Here is a 24,446-nt window from a genome sequence, read left to right on the forward strand (position 1 = left end):
GGACTGGAAAGCTGACAGCCTGGATTCAAGACCCGAATGCTGGGCAACGGAGTGAGCTCCCGTTACTTGCCCAGCTCTTGCCCACCTAGCAGTTTGAAAGCATGCCACTGCGAGTAGATAAATAGGTACCACTTCGGTGGGAAAAGAACAGCACTCTGTGCATGCTGATCGCATGGCCACAGGAATGACCTCGGGCAACACCGGCCACCCCTGGGCTAAGCAACAGAGATCAGCACCACCCTCTAGAGTCGGTCACAACTGGACAGGGGAAAACTTTCCCTTTAACTTAGTGGCAGTTGGATGGGAGTTGGGTCAGTGGCCTAGGGATCTTGATGGTGCTAAGAGCGAGAGCGAAAGCAAAGCAGCGGCTCAGTTGAACTGTTAGGAGGGTAGCTGAGATATATGAATGGATGGAGGGATCCCTAGCCAGGAGACCCCCAGAGGCTGGATTTGGTGGAAGGAAAGGAATGCACTGGAAAGCTTAGGGCAGGTCAGTACATTCAGATGGTAATAGGCATGGGATGTTTTGATGGGTGGGTGGGTTTTTTAGGGGAAGATGCCACCTGGTGTCTGGTACCAGTGTTCTGTTCAGTCCCTCTGGGCAGCACAGTTGAGGACCACCTGTATATTGTTATGCCCTTCTCTTTTAAAAAGATGAGGATTGGCATAACAGGAATTAACTTTGCTGCCTCCTGCATACAAAATATATGCTCTACCTCTTAACTGCGTTACTTCCTGCTCATTCTTGCAATCATGTATTCATGCTGTATTTGAGAAATCCCATCATGATTATCACTGGGGACACTATGTGGAGTCCAGGGAAAACTGGCTGTTAAGAGAACTTTATAATCGCCTGGCAGATCATCTACCATGAGGACCCAGATTTTTGGGGGCAATAAGCTGACTTTGTAAAAATGCCGCTTGGGGTGGTGGTGGCGAAAGCCCTAATAAGCAGGCATATACATAGAATGAAGGCTATTGCTAAGCACATTGATTTGTGCTTCTTAGATTGTAAGCCGCCCTGAGTCTTCGGAGAAGGGCGGGATATAAATGGGATTAAAAAAAAACAAAAAAAAACATGGTAAGTTGTTGAAATGTAAGCAGCCACAGCTTAAAGATACTCATGGAAAAATCAAGTTGTAGGATCTGGTCTTTGGTGGTCTCCAAAAAAATGCTACTGGCAAAAGACTAAAGCTCTGAAAAGGAATGTTTGTGCAAGACTTCTACCAATATGTAACACTTTGTGCAAAGCCTACGGCTGATGTGAATGTAGAAATGTAGTACAGTCTGCCGCACAAATAAAGGCATGGAATTATTCATTATGCTGAATACTGGGGATATAGATAAGAAAGTAGAATTCGGCTTTATAATAAGCCCTTTCTGCCCCAAAGATATAGTTCAGTTCTTCACTAGCTTTAAAACAGCCTTTATTCTGAAACATAAACCTAAGAGAGGCAGGAGAGACGAAGAAGATTCCCAATCTCTTTAAAGAGTTCACATCATCTCTTCCTTCCAGGGAAGGGAAACAGACATGACATTTTCTTTTCTAGATCTGCAGATGAAATGAGAGTTTTCAGAGAAGGAAAACAACTCCTCTCCTCTGAACTGCTCGTCCATGAGTATGGCAAAAGTGAAAGGATTCTCTCATGAGGGAAGATTGCTTAGTGTAATGAATGTTGATGCTTTTCAGCACGGCTGTTCAGAGTAGAAGTCTAAGGCATCTGAGGACAGCATGTTGGAGAAAGCTTCGCCGACAGAGAAAAAGGGAAGTCCAGTGCAAAGGTTTCAACACCAATAAAGAAGGCCTGGCATTCCCGCAAGAATCACAGGATGGGAAGTGAACTTGCTGCAACTTGGCAAGTGGCCACACCGGCAAACCAATGTGACAACACTGTTACCCTGTCAAAGTGACAAGGGATTCATGAGATGGGAGTCATCACACCTCTTCAGAAAATAGAAGCCTTCTTCCCTTTGAGGCCAGCTAGCTGGAAACGAGGACCAACCTGTCTTAAAAGAGATGCAGTTTTTGCTCAATCTTTGTGAGTATCTTAAAAGCGCATTCACTGGAGAAGTGCAGCTAACATTGGGGAGCTCACGAACAAGACCGTAAGAGGACACTGAAAATACAACGTCTCCAAACTCCAATAATGTAGAAGAGCTGAGTCAATTAAAAATCTTCCTTTTGCTACTAAAATAATAGTTCAGGTGTGACACACGCAAAAAGAGGGCTTCCTGTCTTTACTGCAGTAGTCTCTTTTTATTGCCAGAATAATAGGAGGCAAAGTATTGTGAGGCCCACTATATATTCTTACCTATAACCACTTCCTTGTCCCACAGGTCTGGACCTATATATCATCTGCTGTTGTCTATGCTAGTAAAGGTAAAGGTAAAGGTTCCCCCGCACATGCGTGCTAGTCGTTTCCGACTCTAGGGGCCGGTGCTCATCTCCGTTTCAAAGCCGAAGAGCCAGCGCTTGTCTGAGGATGTCTCCGTGGTCACATGGCCAGCATGACTAGACGCCAGAGGCGCACAGAACGCTGTTACCTTCCCACCGTAGTGGTCCTTATTTTTCTACTTGCATTTTTACGTGCCTTCGAACTGCTAGGTTGGCAGAAGCTGGGACGAGTAACAGGCGCTCACTCTGTCACGCAGCACTCGGGATTCGACCCGCCAAACTGCCGACCTTCTGATCGACAAGCTCAGCGTCCTAACCCACTGAGCCACCGTGTCCCTTCCCATCATAGTGGTCCTTATTTTTCTACTTGCATTTTTTACGTGCTTTTGAACTGCTAGGTTGGCAGAAGCTGGGACGAGTAACAGGCGCTCACTCTGTTACGCGGCACTCAGGATTCGACCTGCCAAACTGCCAACCTTCTGATCGACAAGCTCAGCGTCCTAACCCACTGAGCCACAGCGTCCCTATGCTAGTACACAACTGTAATTTTATCTTTCCAATTTTCATTCAGTAGAGCTAGATCTTAAATACTGCTGCAGGGAGACTTCTAATGAAGACAGGATCGGCTAGATTCCTTGAAGGAGTGGGGACAGTATTTATGGTGGAGATTGGAGGCTGGATGGACTGTGGCTGGCGAAATCGCTCCAGAGAAAGGTGAGATCGTCAGATTGCCACAAGTACTCCGCGTAGCTGCTCTTTGTGAGAAGGCTGCGGAAACCAAAGTTTTTTTTCCCCAGTCAGTTTATGAGTCGTGCAGCTGGACTCAAGGGATTCCATCTAAGCCCCCATTTGTAACGTAGCCTATATGGACACAAAGCTTGACCAAGCCTCATTTCTTGATCATTTTTTAAAAATTAATGTCATGCTTTTATCTCATTCACTGGGTGAGCCTCCTTCTTAGTGAAAGACGTTTCAAGTATAAGTTCAACAACTCAGATTTTTTTTAACTTTTTGGAACAGACAGCAGAAAGGTGTTTAGAGTGTTGATTCTGGAAAGTTAAAAACGGGCTAAGAGTCCAGATGGATCTGAAATAAGACTCTGAAATTAATCATAAGAATTAGAATTAATATATAATTGTAAGAATCTTTCCTGTGGGAATTTGCTGTTGGTTAAGATTCTTTAGGAAAAATAATGATTGGATCGTACACTAAAGCGAACTAGAAGAAATGAAAAGATCACAATTAAAGGAGAAGAATACTTAATGAGTCAACATAGAATGGAGCAAAATATTTCAGCGTTGGAATTTTTGAAGAATATTTGTGAACAATGGACACAGAAGTTAATTTTAAGAACGTCTGTCATCATAGATGATGTGTAAGTGATGTTATAGAAAAGGATAATACAGTCCTGAAACTGATTTGAATGTGGATTTAAAAATGACAAGCTACAAGAATGACATGAAAAAAGATAATACACTGCATATACACATTAAACTGGTTGATAATTTAATAATTAAAGGGAACATAAAATTAACAAACAAGAAGAGTGATTTGGATAACTTTTCTATACTGACTCTACAAAAGAAATTTTTTAAAGTTTTGAAGTATTTTCTGAGAAGGGGCAAAGAAAAAAATAAATCAAGTTCTAGGACAGGGGTGTCAAACTGCCAGAGCACGGGCTGGACGCGTCCTCAGGAAACCGTGCCCACCCCTTTGCCGGCGATGGAGAAAAAGCTCTGATATGTCACATGTCTGTTCTAGGACATTATTTGACATACCTATCAATGAGTTCAATATTCCCTTTCAAATTGTATCAAAATACAACTTCTCTGCCAACATGTGTCATTTTGCACATTCACTCAACTGCATTTGCCATTCTGAAGCCTATCAATCATATGTGGACACAATTCCTTTTTTAAAATTTTTCCCCTATCAGTTTGATAGTATCAGGAAATACCAAATAAGGCCAATTCCTTATTCACCCCTAACGTCTGATACTTAAAAAAACACTGGTCCTGATGTGAATTCTTAGGAACACCACTGCACATGTCATCATTTATTCCTCTTCTTTATTTCATATACAGTATAGAGCTCAGGGTTGAATCTAGAGTCTTTGATACTCTCTGAGCTTGGTTGTTTGCTTGCAGCCATGATGATCTTACCTAGTTGAGCAATGACACATACGCAAGCAAATAACCAAGCTCAGACAGCACCAAAGGCTCGACTATTTGTCTTATACCCTCAGCATTGACGACAGAACCAAGAATTCATTAACTTATTCTGCTTTTCTTCTATTTTCTATCTTCCTCTGACACATCTTTGGATATATATTTTTTGCCGTTATTTGCCGTGTTCTTAGCCACGTGCTTCTCAAGTCCGTGATATATATTTTGCTATATTTATCAGCAGGCCTCCCCTTTTTCTATTTTTAAATATATAACACAAAGCATCAACTCACTGGATCGAAGACCAACATCCTACAAAGGAGATGAACGGCTTCATGTGTAGCTTGGCTGGATAATGTATACAGGACAGGAAGGGATGGCTGTGAAAAGAAAAAGCACTGAGCCTCATACGCATAACTGAGATGCCAAAATGCAACGCTGTCTTTTTCTGAACCATAGCTAAAACTGCTGAATACATTCTGCTCAGGGTGGGGTTTTTTGGTTTTTTGTTTTAAATGATTATTTTTTTAAAAAAAAAACTGTTTTGGAAATAAATGAAGAGGACAAGTTAGTCTAGCAAGCTCTTCCAGCAAAACAGGTTAGCTTAAGTCCAGCAAGCATTTCCAGGCGAGCAGATTAAAAATAAAATTTAACTGTTCTAATTTTTGTAAATTTAATCCATTTTATATTTATAACTGTTATATGTTGTTTTATCTTGATATAAGCCAGTCAGAGTCACCTGAACCATGAAACGAGCAGCAAATAAATTCTTAAGAGCCTTGGTGGAGCAGTGGGCTAATGCCTCCTTAAGTAACACCAGCTGCCTGCAATTAGTGCAGGTTCGAGTCCCACCAGGCTCAAGGTTGACTCAGCCTTCCATCCTTCCGAGGTAGGTAAAATGAGGACCCAGATTGTTGGGGGCAATTAAGCTGACTTTGTAATAATGCCGCTTGGGGGGGGGGGGCGAAAGCCCTGACAAGCAGGCATATACATAGAATGAAGGCTATTGCTAAGCACATCTGATTTGTGCTTCTTAGATTGTAAGCCGCCCTGAGTCTTCGGAGAAGGGCGGGATATAAATGGGATTTAAAAAAAAACAACCATAGAGGAGGAACCTGAACCAAAGATAATGAATAGTGGACAGGGGGCCTCTGTCCTTTTCTAGCTGTTTGACCCCATGACACTCCTGGGGAGTAAGTGCATAGACAGATTAAGGCCTTACAGGGCTTGATGAACTTTACATTAGAACCAGAAGAGAGAAAAACATGACCTCCAAAATTCAAAAGGAATGTTCGTAACTAAAAACAGAGCTGACCTCCGTATGCAAATGTAAAATTTGTCTTGCTTCTTTTTGTTAGGAAAAAAAGCAAGCAAATTAAAATATATTGAGCTTAGAAGCCGGTTGTTCTCCATCACTTCCTACACTATTATTTTCTTAGTGTGTGGTGCTTCTAAAAAAAACCCTGCTTTCCTATGCAAATTCGAAAAAAAGGAAAGCCTTATAGATCTAACATGTGCACGGATTGGGGAAAAACCATTAGGAGCAAGAAAGAAACGATTACATAATTTTTCTCCTGTTATTGGCAGATGATTAATTGTTATTGGTACGTGGGAGGAATATGTTATACCTAACCCAGAACCGGCACATATTCCATTTCAAATAAGCAATCAAACTTTTGCCTTATCAATTTATGTAACAATATTAAGAGAAAAGGTTAGATGCTAATCAGCATTACAGGACAGAGTCGAGATTTATAATAGAGTTTCTCGGGATGCTTTCCATGTAAGGACACCATGGCTAATTTCTTACTCAGAATGAATATTACGGAATGATGATAGCAGGACCCCACTATGTTTCAGAAAAACACTACAGTTGTTCTATACCAGTTCTATGTCATATGAAGCTGTGTTAGGCCAAGGCTGTTGATTGTGACTAAGATTACAATAAATCTTTATTCGTACTACTTTTTAAATTGGAAAATCCATCAGCTGATCTTGGGACACTCTGCATGCAGTGATTTAAGGCTACATTTCCAGGAATTGCAAATCTGACCAGCTTATACAAGGTGATTATAACAAGACCTCAGAACAACTCTGAAATAGCATCGAATTTTGAAGGGAAAAAAAAGACTTTCTTTCCATCTCTCATTTCTTGCCCCTCCACTGTATTTCCATATACAAAGTACTCCATTCTGTTAAGAATAACTGAGCAAACCTTGAGTAAAGTTCCACATTTTACCTGTGGCCGTGCTGCACGCACCCAACTCTAAATAGAATTCAAGCTGCAGCAGGAGTTCATAGGCCTCTTCCAACACACCAAAAATCACTTTATTCCTTATACTTTTTTAAAGTTAGGTATACATATATACAGTGAAATTATTTTTATATAATGAAAACAGTATTTTTGCGCTGCAAATATTTTCAATTATTACACATCTGTTGAGAAGAAGTTGTATCAGAACAATGGTTACTCAAACAAAATAGGTGACATCCTAAAATAGATATTACACCTCTATTTTATTATCTCCAGCCATTATATTTGATTTCATACCTTTGGCTGAAACACCCAAAACAGAGATGATAAAAGAAATTGAGGCTATGGGCTAAAATTAGGTCCCTGGTAGCAGCTTTCCAAACTAAGATAAGTAGGTCATTTAAGTCTAATTTAGCCTCATTGTAATTGGTTCATAGGCTGTACTTAATGCCCAGGAATGCAAAAGATCTCTTTTGCTTAGCTTGTTTTTTTAGTATTACCTACAGCAGTTCCACTCTCCTTGGGCCAAAGAGCCACACCTACTCTCTGCATCAAAAATTTAACTTCCATAAAAAACTGAGAGCACGACGTATTAATTTTCAGTTCTGCATAGCTGAGATAAATTGCTTTGTGATTATCCCAGTACGAATCCCAATCTTTTATTGCTCTTAGACTGAAAATTAAAAGTCGTCATCACATAACCAAAAGGCTCTGGCATTACCAAATTCTCCAAATTAGAAAGTAATCACTTTACCTGTTTATGAGGACCCCTGAGTATGTGAGCCTTGGCGCCTTCACAAGCTGTCCTCATTGCTTCCAGTGACGGTGTCCCCAAAAGATCGGTGATCAAATCCAACTGTAGAAATGAAAAAATAAACCAGAACTCCAATTTTATTTTATACTGCGATAACCTCTGCCAATACAAAAGTATGACTACCCTGTCTTGTTTCCTCACTACTTGTAGGTATTCTTTGAAACTGGGCATGTGTGCGTGTGTGTGTGTGCGCGTGCATGCGTGTATAGGTTTTATATACAGGCAGCCCAAAATTTCTGTTGCTAAGCAAGACAGTTGTTAAGTAGGTTTTGCCCCATTTTACAACCTTTCTTATCACAGTTGTTAAGTGAACCACTGCAGTTGTTAAATGAATCTGGCTTCCCCATTGACTCTGCTTGTCAGAAAGTGGCAAAAGGGGATCACAAGACCCCATAACACTGCAACCATCATGAATGCATGCCAAACATCTGAATTTTGATTACGTGACCATGGGGATGCTGCAATGGTCGTTAAGTGTGAAAAACGGTCACAAGTCACTTTTTTCAGTGCCGCTGTAATTTCAAACAGTCACTAAACAAATAGTTGAAAGTCAAAGACTACCTGTGATAGCCTCTGACCTAAGTAATACCACAAGAAGCTTTACCATCTCTTTATACAGCAGCAACAAATGCAATAAAACCACAAAGATAATAGTAAAAGCAGTAGACAAACAAATAATTTTAGATATTATAAAAAACTCAAAAGACCACAACAAACTTCATACTTTATTATGCTTGAAGACAATTTGAAAGCTATAGCTAGTCCAGAATGCAGCCGCAAGACTGGTACACTGACGCACTAGTGACCAACTGACTTCCAAGTGCTAAGGGTCCACCTTCAAAGCCCTTCATGACCCAGGTCAAAATATTTGTAGGCCCATCTCTGCCTATCCAGCAAAACCATGATTGGCGTGCTTCAGATCCTAAGGGGCTGCTCCTCTGTCCTAGTCCTGTTAGATCTCTCAGCGGCTTTTGATACCATCGACCATGGTATCCTACTGCGGTGTCTCAGGGGGTTGGGAGTGGGGGGCACTGTTTTACAGTGCTTCTCCTCGTACCTCCTGGGCCACTCGCAGTCGGTGTTGACGTGAGGGCAGAGGTCCGCCCTGAGGTCTCTCGTTTGTGGAGTTCCTCAGGGGTCGGTTCTCTCTCCCCTCTTGTTCAACATCTACATGAAGCCGCTGGGCGAGCTCATTCGTGGTTTCGGGGTGAGGTATCATCAGTATGCTGATGATACCCAGTTTTTTCTTTCCACCCCGAACCAACCCAGTGATGCCCTCGACGTGATGTCCCGTTGCCTAGAGGCGGTCCGGGTTTGGATGGGGAGAAACAGGCTTCGACTCAATCCCGCCAACACTGAGTGGCTGTGCATACCGGCATCTCGGATGAACCAGTTTTGTCTATCTTTAACTATGGGGGGGGGGTGAGGTGTTACCCCCCGTTGATAGGGCTCGCAACTTGGGCGTCCTCCTGGACTCACGGCTCACCTTGGAAGATCATATAGGAGCCGTGACCAGGGGGGCTTTTGCCCAGGTCCGCCTGGTGCGCCATCTGGACCGAGATGCCCTACGCACAGTCACTCATGCACTCGTGACCTCCCGGTTAGACTACTGCAATGCTCTCTACATGGGGCTGCCCTTGAGGACCACTCGGAGGCTTCAGCTGGTGCAGAATGCGGCCGCGCAAGTTGTGATGGGAGTCTCCCGATACTCCCATGTAACACCTCTCCTCCGCGAGCTGCATTGGCTTCTGGTTGCTCTCCGGGTGAGATTCAAGGTGCTGGTGATGACCTATAAAGCCCTAAATGGCATGGGTCCGGATTATCTTAGGGAGCACCTGCTGCCAGCTTCAATTTCCCATCGTCCTGTGCACTCCCACAGGGAGGGCCTCCTTAGGGTACCGCCAGTCAGTGAGTGGCGGCGGGTGATCCCCAGGGGAAGGGCGTTCTCTGTGGGCGCACCTGCCTTGTGAAACAATCTGCCTGTGGAACTCCGGACCGCCCCCGACCTTCTTTCGTTTTGCCGGGACCTAAAAACTTGGTTATTTGATTTATCTGGCCTGGACTGAGGGGTTTTAATTTTTAAACTTTTAAATTTTTAAACTTTGGGCTACTACTTGTTATTTAATCTTATTTTAATTCTATTTTAACTTTTATTTTGTCTTTTAACTTTGCCCTGTAAACCGCCCTGAGTCCTTCGGGAATAGGGCGGTATATAAAACTAATTAAATAAATAAATAAATAAGCAGTGTCATCTGATGGAACCTAAGAGCTTGTCTTTGGTGTCACTGTGACTGGCTTATGGAACAGCATCTCCCCTCAGGTTCAGATGTGCCCAATTCTGCTGGTCCTCAAAAAGGCGTTGAAGATCCATTTCTCCCCAGGCTCTGAGTCAGAACAGCACACAAAACTTTACAAGTGAGTTGTTTCTGGTGTGTGGTGTGTTTTTTATGGATTTCTATTTCTATTTACTTTTTACGTTTTCCTAAACACTAACTGTTAGCTGCTTAAAACTGCATTCTTAGTGGGCAGCTATATAAACCCTATATAAATAATAAATACATAAAGGCATACAAATGTGTCTACTGAGAAAACTCTGTAGTTTGGCCATTAGCACAGAATAATACAAGTCGCCCTTGACTTACAAGTGTAACTGAATCCAAATGATGGTCAAAAATCAGGCTGCTCGTTAAGCAGGTCATTATGTGACTGATCCGATTTTATGACATTATTAAGTGAATGCTGCAATCATGAAGCGAACCCATCATTTTTTTTGCCAAAACCCAGAGGTAAACACTGGTTTCCGGCCAAAAAAACAAACAAAAAAACAACAACCACAACCCATCATCAATTGCAGTCATGTGACCCTGGGATGCTGCCAATGGCTGTAAATGTAGGCTAGTTGCCAAGTGGCCGAAATGAGATGGGGTGAGGGTGGACATCAGAACTTCAACTTTGGGGTCTGTTGTGACTTCAAATGGTCACTAAGTGAGGACTGTCTACATCTTTTCTATAATGGCCACTTGCCTCTCTCTTAGAAGACAGGATTAATAGAGGAAAGCCGCTGGAGACTACTTAATTGGCAGGCAACCTCCTCTTGTTTATTCTAAATGCCTGCAGAATCCTGACAATTGTAAATTCAAATCCCTGGTCCTTTCAACAAACTGTATTTTCCGAGAAATTTAACGTGACGAGGCCGCAATAGAACGTATGTAGATCAATTTAGGATCGCTAGGATAAATAAAGCTTACATGCGATTCCTATCAAAATATAACAGAAAACTGGAGACAAAAGATCAGTAGTCAGGCACTGAGCTTTGAATCAATGGCTATACGTTGTTAATTGGAATATCCTTTACAAAATCTCTCGGCCTGAGTTTTTGATACGCAGAACGGAAACTGCCTCCCTCACAAAGGGCTTTTGTTTTTTTTGGCAAAGATGAAACATAGAACATGAAACAACATACACATGAGAAATAGTCAAGAAGCATGCAACTAAACCTAGAAAGGTTCTTCAAAACATAAATATCACATGCTGTAACTGAAGCTTATTTATGTAGAGCCCTGGTGTGCTGCTGTCTGATTGTCAGAATCCCCAGACAGAATAGTTGGAGATCCTGACAAATATAAAAAGAGTTGTGCTGAGGAAGTTTTTTTTTAGGGCAACCTAATCAACTGACGCATAGTTACAAAGCCTTCACATCCATGCCCAGCTATAGCCATTTTCCACTCTTAAATCTGACAAAACAAAACAAAACAAAACAGAACAGAACAAAACAAAAGCAGTCTCATTCTCAATTAGACTAAATTACAATTTGTTTTGTTACAATGCAAAACGGTTTGCAACTTCACCCTCAATTTAGAGATCACTGATTATTGTAGGTGTGTCACCGGTGTGTGAGTTGAGCAGCTATATAAACTTGTTTAATCAATAATAATAAATAAATTACTGGGGGTGGGGAGGAAAAGAATAGCTACCAAAGCTGTACAACTCTTATTACCCACCCTATTTAAATATTTTGCAAACAGATTTCAAAATAGCATCTCACTTTTCTAGCTAATTCAAATTTTTAAGAAGCATTTTCAGCATGCTAAAGATAAACCACCCACGTTTGTCCTCGCAATTCCTGGACGAGATGGGTGTTCTTGAGTGGGCTTTTAACTCAACCTCCATTCCCCATCTGTCACCCGAGAACGATGACAATCTACCTCAAAAGGTTGCAGGGGAATTGATCAGATAAGCAAATGCAACTTTGTTCTTCCTGGATAAGAAGTGGGGGGCCCAGAAAGTGTAACAGAAAAAAAGTAAGAGAAACATCTCATGGTTATATGGCTAAAATAATAATTAAACAAACTCATTTAAAGTCATTAGGTCTCTCATGGTTAACCACAATTTCTTGGTATAAAAAGTAAAGATTATGTGTGTGCACGTGCACACACACACACACACACACAAACAGCCACCCTTAAAACCACCAAATATAAAAAATACTTTTCCTTATTCTAGTGCCCCCCGTATGCTGAATGATGACCGGGCACAGGGCTTTTTTTTCTCATAGAACGCTCAGAATGGAGTTCCGGCACCTTTTTGGGATGGAACCTTGTAGGGTAGGCAAGGCGGGTTGTATGACATGTGTGAGTTCCGGCACCTTTTTCTTTTACAAAAAAAGCACTGACCGGGCATGTTGGCAGTTGCAATCCAACCCTTTAGGAGGGAGTAGTTGCCAGATCTATTGCATTAAAAGCAAAGCACCTTTATACCTGCTGAATGGGGCTTTGAGCTTGAAACAATATTCTTCGCCCCAGCAGTTCGGCAAATATACAGCCTATGGACCAGATGTCAATAGCGTTGCTGTAGTGACGGCTTCCCATCAGGATTTCTGGAGCACGATAATACTGAGTAACAACTTCCTGAGTCATATGACGAGATTCATCTAATTCTTCCACCCTGGCTAGGCCAAAATCACAGATCTGCAAAAGTAAAGGTTTGCCAAGTGTTATAAACAGTAAGGGTAGGGAGAAGAATTCTGATATAACATCCTGGTCATCTCTGTCTCTCTATCTCCCTCCCTCCCATCCTAACCCTAACCCTAACCCTAACCACTTGGAGGAACAGGTGGGGCTCATGTGAGATTATGTTCTTCTATACAAAAGAGCCGTCAATCTCTCCAGAGAGAAAATTAGTACCGTGCATCATGAAAATGAATTCTAATCTAGTTCTCGTTGTTTTTAAGATGCAGATTTATTTTCTATGTAATGAGATTCAATCATAAGTGCTCCTAAAGTAAATCCAGTTTGCTGTTTTTAACAGCCAGTCCTTAGCCACATGTAGCAGCAAGCTATTGTATAGTTAATGTTCTCAGAAGTAGCAGTACGAAGAGATTAAAATAATTGTATCATGCTTTAAGCTGGAGTAAACACTCATTTTTTTCCCCCTAGAGTAGCAAAGAGACCAAACTATGCCAACACCACAATTCTAAGCTACTCAGTTAACAAGAAAGAAAAGTCATTGGCTTCAGTCGGAGAGTATTTATTTACAATGAGGGAACATCTCTGGCATTTAAGCACAGTGTCTTTTGTTTACATTAATTATGGGGAGGAGATGAGGAGAAATATAATTCCCCTTCTGCTACTACGGAGCCCAAGTGAAATTGTTTATGCCAGCAGAACACAATCATAGCTGTGAAATATGGCATGTGAGTGGTTAACAACATGTCTCAGAGTTGTAATCATACTGCCAATAATGCATTTGATGAAATCCTGTTTTTAAAACAGGGACAGCTCTTCACCAGTACAAACTCATTAATATTTATGGTTGTTTCATGAGTTATGGTTTTAATGATTAGAATAGATTATAGAAAGAAGAGAGCTATGTTGTAAACATACAATAAGAGGTCAATTTATATTTAAAAACTGCTGTGACGCTACTTGTTTGCATCTTTTTTCTTTCTGTTCTATTTTTCTTTTACTTCTTTTCCATCTATCCGTTTTTTTCTTTTTCTCACTCTATATTAGTTTGTATACATTTTTAATCTTTTAAAAATACTTAATAAAATTGTACAAAAATATATGTGATTATTTCAGAGAAATGCAAAGTACACAGATTTTGTAAATGAGGGGGGACATGATAGCAGTGTTCCAACAACTCAGGGGCGGCCCCAAAGAAGAGGGAGTCAAGCTATTCTCCAAAGCACCTGAGAGCAGGACAAGAAGCAATGGATGGAAACTAGTCAAGGAGAAAAGCAACCTAGAACTAAGGAGAAACTTCCTGACAGTTAGAACAACTAACCAGTGGAACAACCTGCCTCCAGAGGTGGTGAATGCTCCAACACTGGAGGTTTTTAAGAAGAGAATGGGCAGCCATTTGCCTGAAATGGTATAAGGTTTCCTGCCTGAGCAGGGGGTTGGGTTAGATGACCTTCAAGGTTCCTTCCAACTTCTTCTTCTTCTTCTTCATCATCATCATCATTATTATTATTATTATTTTGCAAAAGCAAGTCTTCACACAAATGGCTCAGGAATTCTGGGAGTTGAAGTCCACAAGTCATAAAAGAGCCAAGGTTGCCTATCCCTGGGCTATCTATTTTATACAGGCATTACCAAAATACCTTAAGAACACAGTTGCTGTTCACAAGAAGGTTCCCTGGTTTAATGTCTCGATGCAAAATACCAGCTGAATGTAAGTATTTCAGGCCTAGAAAAAAGCAAAGCAGAACAAAAGTTCAAAATCAGAACAAGCTGTGGCATCAAGTCTATGCCTGCAAACACTGACATATTGGAAGCCAAAATATTATTTGTTTATACCCTCTCTGGTTCAGAAGGATCCTGGAGAAATTTTATCTCTAGGATTGCGAAGAGTCAACACTGATTTGATGGCACGTAATCAATCAGACCCAGAAGGCAGCCAATATTATTTAGTAGTTAAGGCTTTATTTCTCAACCTTGGCAACTTCAAGACATGCAGACTTCCAATTCCCAGAATTCTCTAGATACCATGCTGCCTGGGGAATTCTGGGAGTAGAAGTCGCCATGATTGAGAAACACTGAGCTAAGGTATTGTAGTAGGAGTGGGGAGACAAAGGTTTCAGTCCTTTAGGCCAGGGCTTTTCAATCAGTGGCACGGGTACCACCTGTGGTACATTGGCACCTGGCAGGTGGTATGCGACCATCCTAGAAAAGTGGTAGCGGGGGAGGGGAATGAGCTGAACCAGTGGCAGCACCGCACAAGCCTGAGCGAGAGATGGCTGGAGCTGCAGGGCTGTCAGTGCCAGTCTCCAGCTGGAGCTCGGCGCTGATCCTGGTGCTTCTGAGCCCAGAAGAAGCACCGATCAGTTGGAATGTTGCAGCATCTCCAGGGTCTTGTGATTTACATTCAGATGCTTGGCAACTGATTCATATTTATGACAGTCACAGTGTCCCAGGGTCATGTGAAGTGACCAAAACCTGCTGCAACCACCCAGCACACGGAGGGAATAAAAACCAAACTCCCACCCCACCCAACCGCCAATCCTCAACAGAAATGCTCACAACGATGAAAACCTCAGACAGGAGGAAGAGTGCCGCCGGGCGGGCAGGCAGGTGTCTTGCTCGGCTGTGGCTTGGGGGGTGGTACTTTTTTCAGTGCCATTGTAACTTCGAACAGTCACTAAACGAACTGTTGTAAGTTGAGGACTACCTGTACTTCATCACTTTTTTCCTTTTTTTGGTCATCAAGTTTTTGACACCTGGCTAGGCGACTGGTGGTACATGGATGTTGCCATATCCTAAAAGTGGTACAATGGGTGCAAAGGTTGAAAAGCCCTGCTTTAGGCACAAAAGCCAGCAGGGTGACCTTCGCTGGGTCCCTCCCACTCCGCCCAAATCAGCATCAGGCTTTGCAACAAGCTGGGCAATGAACAAAGGGAAAAAAATCTTTTTGATAAGCTTCATTGTAAGAACTTGGCAAATGGAATCCATACAGAACAACAGTGGGAAGAGGCATAGTTATAGGTTCACTCAAGGAACTTTGGCAGATGAAGGTGGACTTAATCAGTCCAACAGTTTAACCACTGCATGACATCAGACTATTTAAGAAGTATAGTGAATATGCTAAGATTAAGACAAGGGAGACTCGGGTTCAAGTTCAACTTTATTTTTTAAAAATTGGATTAAAAAAACCTTTCCAAACTAAAGAAGCATACATATTATTGTTAATCATGGAGAGAAGCAACCTAGAACTAAGGAGAACTTTCCTGACAGTGAGAACAATCAACCAGTGGAACGGCTTGCATTCAGAAGTTGTGGGTCCTCCATCACTGGAGGATTTTAAAAAGTGACTGGACGACCATTTATCTAAAATGGCATAGGGTTTTCTGCCTAAGCCGGGGGTTGGACTAGAAGATCTCCAAGGTCCCTTCCTATTATTATTATTATTATTATTATTATTATTATTATTATTATTATTAATAATAATAATAATAATAATAATAATAATTTTGTTATTTTATTGTTATATTATTATTAATCATCATCATCATCATCGATCATCGCACAGTCAGCCAGATGTTCAGACTGGATTTGGCATTTTTGTCTACCTACTGAGTCCTTACCAAGGACCTGGGATAGGCAGATGTGGATGTTTGATGGTATTACAGATATCGTCGCAGGATAGAAGCAGTTCCTGGTAAGGCCGCCTTTTGTAATTTACTAATGGCGAATTTGTCAATGCCAATGGTGTTCAAGTGGTGCTCCAGTTGTTTTGGGATTTCACCCACGGCGCCTATTACTTTTGGTACCACCCTTGCTTGCCTTTGCCACAGTCTTTCTATTTCTATTTGTAGGTCTTTGTATTTTGTTATCTTCTCCAATTCTTTCTCGTCTATTCTGTTGTCTCCAGGCACTGCCACATCAACTATCCAGACTTTTTTGTCTTTCTTATTATGTAAAACTTTTATTCATAAAACATGAAACTCAGTCAACTGAACACTCAAATTGACTGGCACTAATGGTTGACACGGGTTGCTGCCAGCATCCTAGGTATCAACCAGGTATCTCCTTAAAATGTAAGATGTTCCGAGTAGCGCAGTTTTTTGTAGCTTTGCTGGAGTTATTGCAGGAAGCTGCAATTTCTTGATGTATTTTGCGAAATACATCAAGAAATTGCAGCTTCGCAAAATACATCATTATATTATTATTATTATTATTATTATTATTATTATTATTATTATTATTATTATTATTATTATTATTATTATTCCTCCAAGGTCCCTTCCAATTCTGTTATTTTGTTATGTATATAATTTTTCCATTGTAAATAGCATTCATATTATTCATATTGTTATTATTATTCACTATACTCTTAACATTAGAAAAGCAATACAGTATGAGTAATCTAGAAATTACTTTGCAGTTGAAAAGGTTTTTAAAAGAGTGCTTACTTGCAGGGAAACCTTTACTTTATTTTAATTTATGCGGCTCCCCTCCTCCTGCTGTTTCAATGCAGGTAGCTGTCAACTTACAACCATTCCTTTAGCGGCACTGAAAAAAATGACACACAACTGCTTCTTGCACTTAGGACTGTCAGAGCATCCCCTCACTCATGTGATCAAAATTCAAGCACTTAGCAACTGGCACGAATTTACAATGGCTGCAGCATCCTGGGGTCATGTGATCACCATTTCCAACCTTTCCTGTTGACTTCTGACAAGCAAAGTCAACAGGGAAGTTGGATTTCTTTAAAGATCACATGATTCTCCTGTGCCAATTCCCCTCCCCCAATTTTATCGGAAGGCCCACAAATTGGCTTCTAGTAAAATATTCATATTACATGATCAGCAGTGGGGAAATGCATTTTACATATTGCAGTGGGGTTCCAATATATTTATTCCACGTTAAAAATCTAAAGTAAATTACCTCTTAAAATCTGGTAAAGAAAAACTTTGACGTGATCTGAGCTGAGTGGCTGAGGAGAGACGATAATCTTATGGAGATCACTCTGCATCAGTTCTGTAACAACATATCTTTAATTGTATTCATTAAGGAAAATACAAGACAGAAAGTGGATCAGATAACTTCAGTTCCTGCAACACACAAGAGACATCACAATAACCGCTCCTTTTCATTTCACTTAATCTGTAGGTATTTGAATGTTACAGAACCAGAAATGATTTGGACAGTTGCTAAGAATTATTTTAATCATAAGGCCCCGCTCTTTACCTCTAAGCCATTTTTTTATATTAGAAGACCATAAAAAAAAAAACTCTTTGCGCCTGAGGCAGTAAATCTCTTTTTCTTGTCAGTTTACACATCACCCGTTTTTTCAAAAGTTGCACTTTTTTTCTTTCAGATTGGCAATTTTACATGAGAAACAAGACCAGGTCCCAGTGATAGACCTGGACTGACAGGAAATCGAAATCATACCAGAGAACCCATCCACTTCTCACATGCAACATTAAGACAGGAATGCAAGTTAAAGAGGCACCTTGGGAAAGCGCAATTGCTCTCCTGTCTGCTCACTTGAGTTATAACTGCTTAGATGATTACATGATTTTTCTACTGTCTCCAATAAAGTCTTTCAATATAACTGAAAGGGGAGATCAAGATGTTGAGCTGGGCTCCACCTCCTGCATCAAGGCAATTGCCAAGCAAGATATCTGATGTATGATCTTGGTTGTTGACAACAGTCTGGGAGGACACGGAGCCTGAAGCAAAACCAGTGTATCTTGATTTTCAAGTATCAAGCTGTGCTTTCAGCATTGGAAGATTCTAGGAACAAGCAGTAAGTGAAGAAAATAATCCTAAGCTTAAGGAAGAAAAGACAAGAGTTAAGAGTTGCAAGGACAACATAAACGGAGCTGGATCAGGGGATGGGACCCTGGCGTGCAAAGATGGTGAAGGCGATGACAGCATCTTTTTAATACTGGCTCCTCTGAGATGGAATGGAATAGAACACAGGGGAGGGGAGGCTACAAAAACATTCCTTTTTGCCATCTTTTAGGAACTGCGATTTTGCCTTTTCAAAACAGGCAACGTACAGCCACACTGATTTTATTTAGGAAACAAGAGATTTTACATTTTAAAAAGAAAATATGGATTGGGAGAATAAATTTAACACAGACACGTAGATACACACAAGAACCTGTGACCCGTTGGGCCATCATTTCAAAGCTCGTTCCTTACCTAAATAGAGAAACCGAATGAGCACAGGTGAGCAAAACAAAAAATCAGTGGGAGCGGAGATGACTTCTGACTTCTGTTTTTTTTAAAATTACATTTATATCCCGCCCTTCTCCGAAGACTCAGGGCGGCTTTTACAAACTTAGCAGTAGCCTTCATTCTGTGTATATGCCTGCTTATTAGGGCTTTCACACACACCCCAAGCGGCATTATTACAAAGTCAGCTTAATTGCCCCCAACAATCTGGGTCCTCATTTTACCTACCTCGGAAGGATGGAAGGCTGAGTCAACCTTGAGCCTGGTGGGACTCGAACCTGCACTAATTGCAGGCAGCTGGTGTTACTTAAGGAGGCATCAGCCCACTGCTCCACCAAGGCTCTTTTGGTTGGCTTCTCCATTGAGTTTTTTTGTGGGATGTGGGCAGTGAGCATCAGAAAGCGAGCTTGCTTGCTTGCTTGCTTGCTTCCTTCCCCTTTCCTTTTCTTTCTCCATTCTCTACCTCCCTTACTTCTTTCCTCCTCCTTCCTCCTTTCCTTTCCTCCCTCCCTCCTACTTCCTTCCTTCCTCACCCACCCTTCCTCTTCCCAGCAGGCAGGTAAGTGGCTGCTGCCAGGTGGGAGAGAGAGAAAGCGAGGGAGTATGGTGGGAGGACAGAAGGGCTGACACTCCCAGAAGCTGTCAGGGAACATTGAAAATGAGGATCATGGCTGACTGAAGCAGTCACAATTTCCCACATTTCATTCCCTTGGGAGTAATGGGGTCCCGGCATTCTATAAGTTAGCCCATTTGATATACTTAGTTGAAACAGTCTTGCCCTGTGATGCACCGTTTCACCCAGTTATAGATTACAGATACAAGAGTGTGTGTGTGTGTGTGTGTGTGTGTGTGTGTGTGTGTGAGAGAGAGAGAGAGAGAGAGAGAGAGAGAGAGAGAGAGAGAGAGAGAGAGAGAGAGAGAGAGAGAGAGAGCTGCTGCTGCTGTCTTTTTTTTTAAAGTCCACTTATACACTTGCCCATTTCACAACTGTGACTCTGGGTGGCTAACTATTTCTTGTTATACTAGCTGTATATTTTATTTATTCCTTTCTGTTTCTCAAATCTTTTCGTAAGTGGGTTGTAAAGATATATTTACAGTGAGGGGTAAACTGAGAAGTATATTCCAATGTTTTAATTGTATTTGTTCTAGAAATAGCAGAGAGAAACAATAATCACAACCAAGATTTAAGGCAGAGGGAGTAACATGCTGTCTTCTGCCATGAAGAAAGTGGTAACTTCAATCCTTGATTGTGGGTTCAGAAGTATATGCACGTATGAGCCTAATGGGTCCACAGCTTTGACACAGATATGCCATGCGGGTGGCTAATTATTCCTTGTGTATATCTGCATCTGAGTGGAAGACATTAATCTGAGCAAGTAATCCAAACAATATATATATATATATGCCAAAGAAAAGGCAAATTTAGAGAAAAAAATAAACTTTGACACTTTACTGTCCAAAGCCCATTTTTGTTTGCCTGACCTCGGCCAAATATGCCTGTATTTCAAAAGCTGCAAAAGAGCATTTCAAAAGTATTTGCATCATGTCCATATAATAATCGAGCTGTTGCTTTTATAGCTAATTCCAGTTCTGTAGGTCATCTCTTTTATGCCATGTTATGGGATGGTAAAAACATGGTCCCAGCTGGGGGGGTCAGAGACCCTTAAAAAGTAGCAGCTCCCACCTCCCATTTATCAGCCAGACAAAGAACAGCTTCTGGGAGCTTCCTTTTTTTTTAACCCTGCAGGAAATAACACACAACCCTAAGAATTGATTCCCCTGGGACTGCAAAAGGGAAGACAAGCATAGAAATGTTTCGCCTTAGCCAGGGCACGGTGTGATCTTGCAATACAAGTGCGCAAAAGTTTATATATATATATATTTTGAGGATCATTTGGCCAAAAACAGGGAAGAGATCAGAGTGAATGGCCTGAAGGATGAGTGGCTACCAAAGCAACTTAAGAGAGTCGGTGGAGACTCTCAGTCATCCAGGTCATCGTTGTCTCAAGGATGGTTTTCAAACAGCAACTGGACTGTTGTTGTTTTTTTGGAGGAAGAAGAAGATGTTTCGCTTCTTATCAAAGACGTTTCATCAGTTGTGATTGGATGGGGGTGGGGTACCTATCCTTCCATGCCCCCTCCATCCAGTCACAACTGATGAAGGATGAGAAGCAAAATGTCGTCTTCTTCTTCTTCCTCAAAAAACAGTCCAGTTGCCTTTTGAAAAATCACCTTTGAAACTTAAGAAACTGTTTCAGGCAAGCCCCTCTCCAGTTTACCTGAAAGTAAAAGAGAAGGAAGGAAGGATTTGTAAGATAAAAGTAATACTGGCTTAGGTGGCATTGCTTTTTTTTAGCCTGGTCTGCCTTCAAGGTCATTCACTCTCCCCTTTACAATACAGGTCTAAATCAGTTAAAAATCACTTTTTTCCTAGGCCATTGTAACTTTGAATGGTCACTAAATGGAACGGTTGTAAGCCAAGGACTACCCGTAATTTGTTCTTTCAAACCAAGAGCCATCAATCACACGACCCCTGACTTTCCTTCTACCCGTAGCTCTTAAAACTGGGCTGCTGCTTAGAGCAGGGCTTTTCAACCTTTTCACCCATTGTACCACTTTTAGGATATGGCAACATCCGAGTACCACCAGTCGCCCAGCAAGGTGTCAAAAACTTGATGACACCCCCCCCCAAAAAAGGAAAAAAGCGATGAAGTATGAAGTCATCAAGTTTTTGACACCTTGCTAGGTGATTGGTGGTACTCAGATATTTTAGGATATTGCTATATCCTAAAAGTAGTATAACTTACAACAGTTTGCTTAGCGACTGTTATAAGCGCCAAGATCAGCGCCAGGCTTCAGCTGATCAGCGCTTCTTCGGGGCTCAGCAGAAACGCAAGGATCAGCGCCGGGCTCCAAATGATCAGAAGCGCCAGGATCAGCTGGAGCCCAGCGGTGATCCTGGTGCTTCTGCTGAGCCCCGACAGCCCCGAAGAAGCACTGATCCTGGCGCTTCCGCTGAGCCCTGACAGCCCTGCAGCTCCAGCCGTCTCTCGCTCAGGCTTGTGCGGTGCTGATGCTGCTTCAGCTCATTCCCCTCCCAAACTACCGCTTCTCTAGGATGGTTGTGTACCACCTGCCAGGTGCCAATGTACCACCGGTGGTTCCTGTACCATAGGTTGAAAAGCCCTGGCTTAGAGCATAATCTGCCCTCCAAAAAGTTTCCTGAAACATTTAGAGATTCTGTACAGAGCATTCTAGTCCCTTATAGAGGTTGTGTTAAGCTCTGAGGGAAAGGAATCAATTACACCCAAATGTGCACAAACAACTTTTGCTACAGCTTGAAATCAGTTTTAAATGCAATCTGGGCAAACTCCATTAAAATAAGATCACTACAAATACCTCGACTTGTGACTGTTTAACGACTGATCAGAGTTATAATGGCCTCTTTAAAAAGGGACTTAAGGCCTGTCTTCACAACTCACGACCATCGTGCCACCCGTGGTCATGTGACTGCCATTTGAATGCTTGGCAACCGGCTCGCAGTTATGACCCATTGCAGCATCCTGCAGTCACATGATTGCAATTAGGCCCTAACAAAGAAAAAAACCTCAATAGGGAAAATGGATTCACTTAACGATCACATGATTAATTTAATGACCATGGTGATTTGCTTAACAATCACCATGAAACTGGTTATAAAATCAGGTCCAACTCCACTTATGACCGCAACATTTTTATGATGGAAATTCAGGTTTCACTTGTTGATTATTAAGGGCTAACTGTAGACACACTTTCCATTTCAAACTGCAACGTGGGTTACTTTTCCGCTCCTCCCCACCCACACAGGAGCAGTATTTCATCCTTTCTACACTCAACTGGCTGAAAAAACTCCGAAGCATTGTTATTTGGGGATTTTTCTCATTATGGCCCAAAGAGCTGGACTCGACAGATTATTGTACAAAGCCAGCAATGCCCTACCTACCAATAGTGGTGACCAAGTTGTGATAGCAATATGCAAACCGCCCCCCACCCCAGGATTACAGGCAAAAACTATTAATGACATCGTTGGAAACAAGAGTGGAGGACAGCTCTTCTTTCTATGTCCTTCTTATGAGTTTGGTAGAGACCTTCATATGTTTTTGTAAGACCTCCTTATTTTCTCCAGTGTTTTAGTAAAGCCTGATGGAGGGGGGAAAAATTCATAAATTTGTAGAAAGCTTATTTTTAAAGTATAACTAGATTTCACATTTAGAATCGCAGCTTAAAGCAGCAATTCAGGCCCAGGGTCCAATTCCCTACTTAGTGTAGGAATCCAAATAATCCAGTTCCCCAAATGGTTATCTAATCCTGGGGTCCCCAACCCCCGGTCTGTGGACCGATACCAGGCCGCGGCATGCCAGGAACCGGGCCGCACGAACAAGCGAAGCCCCATCTGCGGAACTGCAGGCAGCACACAAAACCACGCCCCCTCCGGTCCACAGGGAAAAGCCTCTCTCCGTGTAACCGGTCCCTGGTGCCCAAAAGGTTGGGGACCTCTGATCTAATCCCTGCTTCCAGTGATAGAAAAATCGGCACCTTCTTGCTAATTGCTTCCACTGATGAACTGTTCTTACCCATTAGCAAGCTTTTCCTAACAACTCAGACTGAAACCTGCCTTCCTGTGACCTATATTCTAGAACACTACAGCATAGGTTTTGACTTCCTTCTATCTGATATTCTGTCGGATACTTGAAATGTTTAACCATCACGTCTCTGTTTTTCAAGCTTCTTCAGTCTTTCCTAGCTTTTGTCATATGATCCTCACTAGTTTCTTGGAACAAGGATGCCTGCTTCTCCTAACAGTCTATTTTTTTAATTTGTAATATTAGTGTTTGATGGTTGTTAGTATGTTTCTTCTTCTTTTCTTTATTTTGTATTTTAACTTTGGAAATAAAATTAAAAATGTTTGCAAAAAAAAAAAAGTCTTCTCTACTGCAATCGGTATAGATTTTTCATCCCACCTAAACAAGGTGAGGAAAACATGCAGAGAATAGTGTCAAAAATTATTTTCAACCCCTTTCCAATGGCCATAGGATAGGTGTATAGCAGACATGTCAAACTGGCGACATGACGTGACGTCGCGCAACGTTTTTGGGACATTTTTGCCATTGGCTTCCACATGACGCATTTGGCCCGCGGGTCTGACACCCCTGGTATATAGTATCTTCAGTAAAATTGATGTCTGTATATATGTGTGTGTCAACACTTCAGAAGATAGGCTGACGATCCAGATGGATCTCGACAGACTTGAACACTGGGCCCTATCTAACAAAATACATTTAGGCAAGTGTTTTACACTTACTTGGCTCAATAACAGTAACTATGAGAGGGATCTTGGAGTCCTAGTGCCATGCCTCCACAGAACCGGTCCCTGGTGTGGTTTCGTGTACTGCCTGCATCTAGTGGGTGGGGCTTCACTTGTCTGCGTAGCCTGGTTGTTGGTATGCCGCAGCCCAGTGCCAGTCCATGGACTGGGGGTTGGGGACCCTTATCCTAGTGGACAATCACTTAAACATGAGCCAGCAGTGTGAGGCAGCAGTCAAAAAAGCCAATGCCATCCTAGGCTGCATTAACAGAGGGATCACACAAAGTA

General features: G+C 41.8%; 1 protein-coding gene across 2 annotated transcripts in view; it reads right to left on the reverse strand.

Annotated features, from left to right (window-relative positions):
- Positions 1–24,446, reverse strand: part of NLK (nemo like kinase) — a 138,862-nt gene that overhangs the window by 10,584 nt on the left and 103,832 nt on the right. For both annotated transcript variants that reach the window (XM_083379758.1, XM_083379759.1), the window contains exons 4-8: positions 17,516–17,622; positions 14,233–14,318; positions 12,386–12,595; positions 7,569–7,670; positions 4,854–4,940 (exon numbers count right to left, since the gene is read on the reverse strand). In XM_083379758.1, the coding sequence (XP_083235884.1) occupies positions 4,854–4,940; positions 7,569–7,670; positions 12,386–12,595; positions 14,233–14,318; positions 17,516–17,622 (592 nt within the window). The remainder of the gene's footprint in view (positions 1–4,853; positions 4,941–7,568; positions 7,671–12,385; positions 12,596–14,232; positions 14,319–17,515; positions 17,623–24,446) is intronic.

This window comes from Vipera ursinii (genome assembly GCF_947247035.1).
Source record: "Vipera ursinii genome assembly, chromosome: 1".
Lineage (NCBI taxonomy): Eukaryota > Metazoa > Chordata > Lepidosauria > Squamata > Viperidae > Vipera > Vipera ursinii.